The sequence below is a fragment of the Nymphaea colorata genome, chromosome 13 (assembly GCF_008831285.2).
Source record: "Nymphaea colorata isolate Beijing-Zhang1983 chromosome 13, ASM883128v2, whole genome shotgun sequence".
NCBI classification, from domain to species: Eukaryota; Viridiplantae; Streptophyta; class Magnoliopsida; order Nymphaeales; family Nymphaeaceae; genus Nymphaea; species Nymphaea colorata.
In genome coordinates this window covers 3,329,076-3,341,379 of record NC_045150.1, presented here as the reverse complement: position 1 = coordinate 3,341,379, position 12,304 = coordinate 3,329,076, and the positions used below count along the sequence as shown (strand labels likewise).

Sequence of the window (12,304 nt, the reverse complement as noted above, 5' to 3'; positions counted from 1 at the left end):
TAAACTTGAGATTTGATCTGGCTGTAGGGTTTGTTTTGGATATGGATTTGGGATTTGGATCCATATCTTGATCTAAATATCTGTTTTGGTCTCTGAATGAGTTTTTCAATTGGATCCATATCAGAACTTGGATATGAATTATGAAGTCTAAATTGGGGTTGTACAATATTATATCCAAATGTCTCCTTTTCGAGTGTGAATTTCTGAATGGTTGTGTCAAGCTAGCCATTCAGAAGGCTTGCACTCTCAAATCTGTCCATCAGGTACGAGTTTGGAAACTTTAGGAACAATAATGACTCAAAATTGGCTTGGTCTTGCAAGAATTTACTGAAGGCTTAAGCTTCTGGCGAGAACGCTGATCAACTAGCTGAGCGGTTCTTGACTCAAGCAAGGCCTTCATAGATTGAAACTTGAACCAGTATTTACCTGGACGTAAATGGCTTAAACCTTTCTTTCTCTTTTTCCCGTTCATGTTAATTGGTTTTTATTACTTGTCAGACTCCTAGTTTGATTACTGTTTGCTTGTTTTTCAAACAGAAAGCACCTGGGGATGCTTTGTTCAAAATTCTGAGCTGGAGATTATGTTTGATCAGGATTTTTCAAGACTATATCCAGAGAAGGCAGTTACTGTCAGGCAATGCTGCTGCGGATGTTGCTGCTTTGGTGCCTCAAGTACCAAGAAACTCAATATAGACAAGACAAATTTTTTGTATTTGTTGATTTGACAGACACTATCTTGCTTGCTTTGTTAAATATGATGGATTGGATGTGGTGAATAACCTTCAGTCCATCCTGGGGAAGGTAGCGAGTTATTGACTTTCCAAGTCCTGACTGCTGGCTGTCATTAAGAAGTTTGACTTATCAGAAGCATGTTTGGAAGATTGTCTTGTTTCTCCTTCATGCTTTTCTCACCCATTTTTCTGAAGAATGCACACGTTGTGGACTGTCGGTTTTGAGGCCAAATCTTCTTAGTTCTATATCGGTCACTTTCTGTTCAATTCTGTTTCAGAAATGAGTGAACTTTCGACACCATTCTTACATGTGCTTTATGTTGACGTACAATATTTCGTTCAATTGAGGAAGCTCCATTGGAACCATTTCCATGACAGGTTTTACCTCTGTATCTTTCACGGAGAATTTTGTGGAAATGAATGACAGATTTCTAGATAGCAGTCCTTATCTTTTTACGAATCAAGCATTGCAAAATGCGGCTGGTGATAGTTTGTCAGGAAGTTTGGGAAAGGTCACTAGTCTGGACGAGACTGATCCTGATGTGAGGACTATCAAATTAGCATGTTCTGCATATGAAGCAGAAGTAGAACTTGGAATTATTTTGATTTATGGAACATGACGCTTATTGCATATTTGTTGCTTTAATGACAGGAGCAGGCAACATGATAGCCATGGCGGACTTTTTTTCTACTTCGCCTCCCATTGGATCTCTGACAAGCTTGCCTTCAGTTATTGAAACATCTTTTCATTATACCACTTGTTGTCAGTTGGTTGCTCATCATTGTATTGTCATCTGGTAGATCTTTTTAAAATAATCCCCTTGATTCTAATGAGGTCTGCGATTTTCAGTTTGGAATAACAAGATCTTATTGTGGAAAATTTATTTCAGCATTTACTGTTTCCATGTTGCTTCAACTGCGATCTTCTTTGCTAGGCACTGAAAATGCCAATTCCTGTCTTCAGAAACTGTTGAACTTCCCCCAGAATGTAGATGTCAAAGGACTGTTGAAAAGGCACGATCACTACAGGTTCTTGCTTTTGACACTAGTATTTCTGCGGACGAATCACTTGCTGCAACAAGTTCACAGCAACCTCCCCATTTTGACCTTACAAAAGCGACTGGAAGAGACACTGGTTCTAAAGCAGACACCCTGAACACCAGCAACGCAGTTACTGAAAAACTACTTCCCTCTAAACCTCGCAAATTATGGACTAAATTCCATCGGTTTTGGAAGTTTGGACGAAACAGGGATGAGGGAAAGACCAATAAAGGAGATGATGCTGACCAAAGAAGACCACAAAGGCCCAAGGTGTGCTCAGAGACCACCCTGGTTCAGTAACTGCAGATGGGGCGTCACGCTTGCTTCCTACCTAGAACTGGAAGAGATGATGCAGAAAAAAATTTTAGGGGCACTTTAAGAAGTCTTGGAAGTCAATGATTGAAAATATTCTGGCATTTTTTTAAGACTTCAACTGTAATGTAATATATTATTTGTTAATCACATTGTAAATTTTGTGGATGTGCATCCTCCAAATAAAGCGTAAGAGGAAGCTATAAGATCTGCAAGTGTAGAGAAGACCTTGATCAATATGATGGTGTAGAGAACCATACTTTCTTTGGAACCTATAAGATCTGCAAGTGTGAGCAAGGCCTTGATCTATATGTGTGTAGAAACCAGACACTGGATCTACAAGCAATTTATCTGATCTGTAAGCTACTCAAGGTTCTCTTCTACGAATCAATATAGTTCTGGCTGTTTAACTTGGTAGTCCATCTTTTTTCATCTAACGATTGAAAGAATTACCTCAGCGACTTGAACATAGATTTACTGATTAAAGAAGCCTCTAGCCTCCGTTTTTATGTGACGATGATATTTCGTTCGTATTATTGTGCTGCAACAGATCTTCTGTATTCTCACTGTCTACTACACATGTAGAGCAGTGAAATTCAACATCTTCAGTGTCCCAAAGCGCCAGGTTTGCATACCAAGCTGGGGATGTAAAGTGAGAAAAACCCCGTGTAGCCATGCAGAGGCTTCTGTTCAATTGGTCATATGCAAGAGAATACATATACCGTGTCAGAGTTTGCATGCAGGACAGACATTCTTGCATGCCCAGAAATTGCACTCCTGTCGCCTGACATCAAAATAAGAGCAGTGCTGTGCTTTCATACCAGGAATGACAAAAATGAAATTGATTTGAAAGGTCCCTCTCATTACCTTTTTCCCTGTGCAATTAGATGAACCAATGAAAGAAGATGGAGAACAGCGGATACAAACCGAAGTAAGTGATTGTTACACCCAATTCGATCAAATATTTTATTTGGCTAAAGTATAAAGATGGTTAACACGGACTGTTAACACCTTTTTAATGTCGATCCCACTTGACCGAGGCCGACTGTACCTTTGACTCAACCGGCACGTGTGAGGGTTAATCTAGGTTCGTATGCTTCCCTTGCAAGTATACATCAGATAGCCTACCTGCATTTTCCTTGGACCAGGCCAACATCATCTTCGAAATGTAGAAGAGCCTCTTGATTACGAATTACGAAATATATATGGCCACAAAGTGTAAAGTTTACAGATCCAACATTACTTGAACAGTTTCTTGAGAAACATAGTGTTTGTCTTGGCACTTCCATGTCCCTCTTCACATCTGCATATACATCTCTCTCTCTCTCTCTCTCGATTGGTAAGAAAGGCTCACGCAGACACCAACCTGACAACGGGATAATTCGATCGGCCTCCTTAGAAACCAATCTGGAGGTTCATCCTTCTAGATTCTTCCCCAACAGGCCAACAGTGCGACCCAGCAGAAAAACTAGCAGCAACTTGGCCTTCAATGCAAACTGCAAATGAGAATTACGACCCACGACCATTAATTATTTTTAGTAATGCTGTACTATCGTCGACGTTTCTGGTCAAGGAAATCTGACGCTTCAGATCACAGTCAACTTTAACACTTTCACTCAATGTTGTAATGGCTTTAACATATGCAATAACGTAAAATGTAACGTATTGTATTTTAAAAAAAATATAATTAGAAAAAAAATAATAAGTTCTCAAAAAATAATAAAAAATCAATAAAAATTATTGTATTGTACTTATATCGTATCGTAACCATATCATACGATACGGTGCCTGTATCGTAACTGTACGATACAGGTGCTATCGTATCGCATTTTTGAAACGTGACAATATGTATTGTACGATGCGGCCCTGTATTATATGATACATACAACACTGTTTCACCTGTAATCAACGGCTCATCCATCAAGAGGCATCCTACCAAGAGAAAATAGCCATATATGGTTTCTTGCATATAAGACAGCAACCCACCGTAACTTCCACGCAGATACCAAAAGGAATTGCATCCAACCTTCTCCGGCTGCAGGCAACCAATCAAGGGAAACTTGAGTATAAATAGCACCAACCAACAGAATTGGCTAGCCAACATCATTTAAAACTTAGACTGGAGATTACATTCTCAAAGGCTAATTGGTTCCTGATTAGTCAAATACTCGTTCCTGCCACCTGAAAGGATAACGGCCATAACAGACCCCTGCCATCTCTCTCTCTCTCTCTCTCTCATGTACACACATTCATACAATCCAACTAGGATGCATTCTGAATATATTATTAAGGCCAAAATCATTCTAGTAATTAAAAATTTTGTCCATATGTTGTATTTCTCAACTACAAAAGATATCTTTCAAGAGGTTGCTGCTTCATCTTCAACTTCATCTTCCTTGACATCACCTTCTGGCTGACCACTAGGAAGAGGGCGGCCGCTTAAAGGATCAATTACACGAGGATCACGAGGCCCACCCTTACGTGACATTGCTAGCATAGGAGGTGGCGGCAGAAGCCCCGCCCGGAAAAGAATTCGTTGAACCGGTTCAGAGGGCTGAGCACCAACGGACAACCAGTATCTGAATAATGAAATAGTGCTAAGTTACTAACATCAACAAAAAACAAAAGGGTCTTTAGGCTATATAAAGAGGAGAGTTTGCATCCACACTTGAATGTGTGCCTGTGCACACTCACATGCATGCATAGATGCACAAAATTCTCATCATCGTAAAGACAAAGCAGATGAATCAGACAAACAGGACGTATTGCATCCCCCCCCCCCCTCCCCCCCCAAAAAAGAAAAAAGAAAAAGAAAAAAATCAAATTTTCAAGCATAGATCTGCATCTTGTCAAACCAATTAACAAAAACGAAGCGGCAAATGCAACATTGTGTGACAAACAAGCATGTAGATGAAAAGATAAGAAAAAAAAAAGGAATTGTCATATAGAGGATCAATGGCAAGTTACCTGCCAAATTTACTTTCTCCCATTTCTCCTCATGAAAGAAGCCAAGATGGAATATGTAAACAATCTTAACCTTGCTTCGATTGTTGAAACTGTTAATAGCTCTAGAAGCATCTAGGAATCAGCAATATGATGCTAGCATGGTTGAGAGCTCTCTTCACACTACAGAAGCGATATATAAATTATGAACCTTTAATTTCTCTAGAAAGTATAAGTAAGATATCATGTGGTTGCCTATTAACTCCTTAAATCCTCTTCCCAAAGACAGACTCATTTCTCCAACAAGCAAAACCCCTAAGGATGCTCTTCCATCTTGATGACAAAGTTGTTCTTATTTTTACAAATTGGACTTGAGATTAATGATCACAAGTAGTCATAGTTTTCATAAAAATAACAGCATGTCTGATCTCACCTTGCATATACTGGGGATATCACATGTCTTGAAGCACACAAGTACTTTTTACTTCAAAATTTCTGGAATTAGAGCAGCCCACTGGCAGCATCCTCATTCTCTATTTTTCCAGGAAGAAAACAGATTCTAGGTCTGTAGCAATATGGAATCATTCAAAGTGCATTGCTACATGACTAAGACAAACCATATTAATAATCAAAGCAAAGAGCTTCCTATTACAAATTAACAACTTGATACTGGATTCACATCCAGCAGAAGGAAAACATCACTTCAGGGAGTCCTTGTTTAACCTTTGCCTAGCGATACATGAGAAAAAACTACCCAAATACTTACCAAGACGAGCATTACAATAACAGATTCAGCATGCACACTTACAAGAAAGAGGTAAACTAGATTCGGCACGTGATGCAGTTTCAGGTAGAAGACACTTTATCATGCAGTAACAAACATACAGAGATATGCAAATACCCATGGCTACTTACCAAGACAAGCATTACAATAACAGATTCAGCATGCACACTTACAAGAAAGAGGTAAACTAGATTCGGCAAGTGATGCAGTTTCAGGTAGAAGACACTTTATCATGCAGTAACAAACATACAGAGGTATGCAAATACCCATGGCTACTTACCAAGACAAGCATTACAATAACAGATTCAGCATGCATACTTACAAGAAAGAGGTAAACTAGATTCGGCACGTGATGCAGTTTCAGGTAGAAGACACTTTATCATGCAGTAACAAACATACAGAGGTATACAAATACCATGGCTACTTACCAAGACAAGCATTACAATAACAGATTCAGCATGCACACTTACAAGAAAGAGGTAAACTAGATTCAGCACGTGATGCAGTTTCAGTAGAAGACACTTTATCATGCAGTAACAAAAATACAGAGGTATGCAAATACCCATGGAAGTTTTCTATTCTTCAATGCCAACTTTATCCTTACCAACAAGGAAACAATGTAATGTTGAGACGACCCACAGGCCCATAACTTTACGGCGTGAAGAAAAAGCGAAAACAAGTTAAAGAGTGAGTTGCTAAACAAAGATAATCTTTACTAAACATGGGGATCGAAGTAGCATTTGTCTCTTAATTAAAGAAAACTGCAATAGAAAATCATATATTTGCACCAAATATTTACTTTTTGCATCAAATCAAGATTAATTATCCTCTAAATCTTAATGCTGTTTCCAGATAACACCATTAAACTTTTCTACTCGACAATTCGAAGTATAACTCTTCAACGACCCGATCAATCGCCAGAAAATAACACAACTTAAAAGAGGAAATGTTCACAGAAACAAGAATGCTGGTGAGAAGGAGACTCACTTGACTCTATCGAAATTCAAACCCATGCGCTTCCCACCATCCTGTCCTGCACAACTCACAAATTGAACCTCTCAATACCGTTTCTAGAGATCGAAGTAGGACAATTTGAGTAAACCCGAAAAAGTAAAAGAAGACAGTTACCAGGCAGAGGATTGTAATAACCCAACACTTCAAGGTGCTTCCCGTCTCTTGGGCACCTGCTATCGGCTGCCATCACCCTGTAGAACGGCCGGTTTTTACACCCAAACCGCGACAATCTAATCCTAACAACCATCGTTGCTTTCTGGAAACAGGTTCTTTTCCAGTTTGGCAAAGATGGGTAGCGGCTAAAAATCAAGATCACAAAGATTAGTAGCAACTAAAATCAAGATCACAGCGTAGGGATCAGAGAAAACAGAGGGATTCAGAAAGAATGTAGCAGTTGCCGTGTACCACCTTCGTCCGCTAGGGCCCAAAAGGATCGTAAGTGAAAAGGGTAGACTTGCAAAAATGTTTATCGGAAAAATATTGCTATAAACAACTCCGTTAAATACTATCAAGAAAATCTCCTTTCGGCAATTGAAAATAAAGTTTTCAATAAAAACATCGATTTAAGAGAAAGAGAGTTCGAACCATATCTTTTACCGCTTCAAGATGTGATGCGGTGATAGTTTGCGATATTTGAAGTATACTTACAAATACCGATCTTAAATTTTTGCCGGCGAAGTATTTATCGAGAATTTTTTTGGTAAAATTGTTTTTATTTAATCTTAAAAAAAACGTGAAGAAATAAAAAATAACAAATCAAAACATTAGGAACTAATAAAAAGATAAAAAATGTGCAGTTCAAATAATAAAAGTAATAAAGTAATAAGTGTTGTATTGCATTTAGATCATGTTAAGAAACAAGAAGAAATAAAAACAATGAAACAAAATTTAAAAAATAAAAGCAAAATAAAAAAATCGCTAAAAATTGTGATGTAATCACGGTAAATTGATTTTCAATTATCAAGATCTTTCCTTTTTCGTCAACATCGCAACTTTTCAAAATAACAAAATATTTTTGGCTATGCAGTTTGATCCTTTGATATTAATGCAATTTTAATTTCTATAGGTCGAGAATTTCATGGGAGATACACCATTCTAAATCTACGATACTTGAGGATAAGCACCGGGTGGGAGAGCTGATTGGGTTGGGTTTGGACACTATAACTCCATCCAGTAGGGGCGAAGCAAGGATTTTTTTTATGGGCGGGCCAAACGGTCCAACGAACTATAATACATTATATATATATATATATATAGACTCACACACTTTAGATAATATTTGCAAATCACAATATAGTAGAAGTGAATATATGTTGTATATAATTGCTCACGTCATGAATGTGAAGCGCGATCTGTCCTACGACATATTTAATAATTGTTTGTATCATTAGCACAAAGTACGATCTGTCCTTAACAGATAAAATACTCTACTTCTATTACAGCGACGTAAGTGTAAGCAGTAAGCATAAGGTGGATATAGAAATATCACAACTCAAAATATATCAAATAAATACATATATAAACTTCAAAACCAAAAAAATAAATGTTACTTACCTAAAACAAAGTTTTGTATTCTTTCTATATAACACAATCAGTTTATGTGTCTATTTTTATTGAAAATAGTTACATATCATTATTCATTCACTTGCACAATAAAATGTAAACAAAAACTACGTCATTTATTATTGAAACTAAATAATGACTCAAACAAACATTACTATAAAAAAGATGCAACAAAATACTTTACCTATTGCAATTATGCTATAGGATTTTTTATCTTGTAAAAACCATCTATAATATCATTGAAATTAAACATTTGAGTAATTTCTTTCTCAATATATAAAAGTAAACAATCTGCAAAGAATTAATCATCTATTTGTTATGCAACATTGTTTTAATAAGTTTTATAGCAGAAAATGCCTTTTCTATGGTTGTAATGGAGACATGAAGCGTTAATAAGACTAAGCAACCTGTATATATCAGGATATCCTTCATTTTTTTTCAACGTACCATTGCTTGACATAGTTCTGATAGTGTATCCACAGTTTGTAAACTTGGATGATAACAAATATCATTCTTAACATGTTTCAACTGATAATTTAAACTCATAAAATCACAGTCTAGAAAAACTTCAAGATAAAACTTCTCTGCAAGAGTGTATGCATATTGTGTATTAAACGACTTATATTGATATCTAGGGTCGAATGTCGACATCAAACAAAATATTTCTATAGAATTCTCGTTAAATCTACTGTTTAACTTTACTAGCTGAGAATCAATGGCAACAATAAAAATATCAACATGATAATGATGTCTCACAATAATAAAATTATGTTCACGACGAGAACATGATATTCTGACAAAATATTGAGCATCCATATCTGGAATAGGGATATCATGTGTCATACAAAATGCTTCGACATTATCTATAAATGAATCCCAACCATTTTCCATAAGTTCTTGTATGAACTTTTTTTTAATAATAAACCATAACCATTGCATTTAAAATGTCTTGTCTTTGTTTTTGTAATGACTCACAGAGTATTACTTTGTCCCAAAATTTCTTGTACAAAATGTCAAATAAATACAAAGTCAAATGATGTGATCATGTCATAAGCTGAAAGACTTTCACTTTGTATTTGATATGTTGATTTATTGTTTCTTATTTTGTTCAATACTATACATATTGCATCGAACATTTGATTAAGTCCTCTTCTAGTATCACACCGCTGTAGTGATCCAATTTGATTAAGTCATCTTCTTGTTTCAAGTTCATCTATAGCAATTCTAAATGCAATTTCATTTGTTTGAACTTCATGTAATTCATCATTACAACATTAATGACATATATTAATTGTTCAAAAAATTTATGAACATAGACAATTTCTTTTGAAGCTACAACAAGTACAAGTTGTAGTCCATGAGCAAAACAATGAACATAATATGCATAAGGATATTCATTCAAAATTAATGCTTGTAATCCATTCTATTCACCTCGCATATTACTAATACCATCGTATCATTGACCATGTATATCTTGAATGTTAAGATTATGTTGAGACAACAAAGTAGAAATTACATTATTCAAAGTAATTGTTGTAATATCCTTTACATAGACAACATCTAAAAATTGCTCTTGAATTTGACCTTGCTTATTAACAAATCTAAGAATAACAGTCATTTGCTCTCTCTTAGACTCGTCTCGAGTTTTATCAATAATAATACAATATTTAGCATCAACAATTTTTTCTATAATTTTAACTTTCACTTTACTTGCAAAAACATGTAATATTTCTTTTGAACGGTTGGTGATGTATATTTAACATTCTTTAAAGCATTATCCAAGACAACTTGTGCAACTCTATCATTATAACTAGCTAAAGTTTTAATGAACTCAATAAAGTTACATTGATTCAATGAACTTGAACTTTCATCTTAGCCTCTAAAAGCACAAGTTTGAAATGCTAACCAACGAACTACGTCTACAGATGCCTTCAATCTTAAGCGGTTGTTGTGAACAAGATCTGAACTTTGCTTTTCAATCATTTTATATATGTGTTGACTTTGACGACTTAATACATTAAATGCTCACACGTTCATATTATGAGGAGAACTTTGACTTGTCCATTCAAGACTACTAAATGCACATGTTTTCTCTCTACCACCTACCCCCTTCTAAACGCTGAATTCTTCAGTAATAAATAGACTATCATTTGAATCTGAAGTACTGAAAAGATAACATGGCAAATAATATGCACTATCTATCATGAGAGAATATTCTAACTATGAAAATTTTAAAACCAAGAAGATTGAAATTTACGAGGATGATTTGAAGAATCTGACACTGGATATCTATGACACTTGTGCTGATATGACCCATAATTAATATATGTTCGCCTAACTTCATCTCTCTCATTTACTGATATCTTCCATATAGGATGTCGCAACCATGAATCACGTATGATGCTTTTTGCAATTTCAATTTTGAATACATAAAAGGTGGAGAATCTGAGTAAAAAAGAACAACATCAAGAGCTTTCGGACTAGAACAACCAACATTTTGGTTTTCTCCCTCTTGGTTTTCTTTCCCTTGGTTTTCTTCCTCCTAAACAATAACTTGGTTTTTTTTCCTAAAATAATTTTGAATATTTTTCATCATCTTCTAAATAAGATAACACAAAAAATCTGAAATTTAAAATAAACAATAAGATTTAAACATATCGAAGTAATGGAACTCAAAACATATCACAAACAAAAAAGGCATAGTCACATAGATGATAGATTACACAAGCATTGTAAAATAAAAATGTAAGTGTTGAAAGGAAGTTAACGCTTTTGTTGTCTTTATTTACGACTGTCTTTGCATTGAACATGTGTGCCAACATCAAGCGCCGTTTTGCTTTACGCGATCACTACTGCATGCAGTAGCACATTGCACGCGTTTGCGCAACAGCGCCCAGGCAGGGGCCTGCAACAATGCAGGCCCGCCCCCTTTTCTTGCAAAAACCGCCTCTTTTGGTTTCTTTGGGTGGGCAATAGCCCTGCACACACCTCAAAAGGGTGTTTGCAGGGTTAATAGCCAATCCCTCTTAGTCAAAACCTATTTTTTAGAAAAAAATTGAAAATAATTCAAAATTATTTGAAATTTAGATGAAAATATTGTGAAATTAAAAAAAATTCAATTTTTGAGTTTTGGCTCCAAAAAATCTCTATAAATACCCCCACAATCCTCCCTCTTGAGTTCAGGCTAACCCTTGGGGGATTTCTAATGCTCCATCACTTGAAGATTTGCCTCTCTCTCCATTTCTCTCTTCTTTTCCAACTTTAGGAGCAAACATCTCCAAGTTCAAACTTCTCAAGGGAGCACAAAAAAACCTTTTAGAGGAATCATTTGATCATTTTGGGAGCTTCATTCGAGGTGATCCTTGAATCATTCAAAGGAGGAGGCTCATCCATATCCGAGGTATGTAATCATCCATTTTAATTTCCTCTTTTTCTCTCACCACCTCTCCATAGCCGTGCAAGAAAGCTCAAATGATTTTTTGTCTGGAATCAAGAGCTATATCTTGAGTGCACTGAGAGTACAAGCAAGGCGGAATAAATTACATTTCTTCATTTTATCTCCAAAAATATGCTTGCTATATTGTCTTACTCCTCATATATGTTTGAAATGATGTTCATGCATGATATTCTATTTTTTTTTAATTAATGGGCAAATGCATGGTGAGAATGAGTGTTTGGGGTTGGGATTTCGTCATTCTTGTGTTAATTTTTGAGGTTGAGACTTGTCCAATCTGGAAAAGCCATTCACAAATTTGTACATGTTAAAAGTGCATTTTCATGTCATTTCACGCTTAGTTTATTTCTTAATCACCCGATTAGGACCCCAATGAGTGTTTTCCTATGTTGCTTTTCATTTCATGAATATTTTATTTTCTTTCATACCTAATGGTGGAAGAAATGTATTTTCTTGAAGCAA

The 12,304-nt window shown here is 35.9% G+C and overlaps 1 protein-coding gene across 1 annotated transcript; it reads right to left on the bottom strand.

Moving 5' to 3' along the window:
* Positions 1 to 4,336: 4,336 nt before the first annotated feature.
* On the bottom strand, positions 4,337 to 7,335 carry LOC116266639 (30S ribosomal protein S16-2, chloroplastic/mitochondrial-like). The gene is made up of 4 exons (XM_031647940.2): positions 7,234 to 7,335; positions 6,940 to 7,124; positions 6,799 to 6,844; positions 4,337 to 4,663 (listed from the first exon to the last, which is right to left on the bottom strand). Exons 2-4 carry the CDS (start codon positions 7,070 to 7,072, stop codon positions 4,444 to 4,446), a joined length of 399 nt encoding a protein of 132 aa, XP_031503800.1. The 5' UTR covers positions 7,073 to 7,124; positions 7,234 to 7,335; the 3' UTR covers positions 4,337 to 4,443.
* Between the last annotated feature and the right edge of the window lie 4,969 nt (positions 7,336 to 12,304).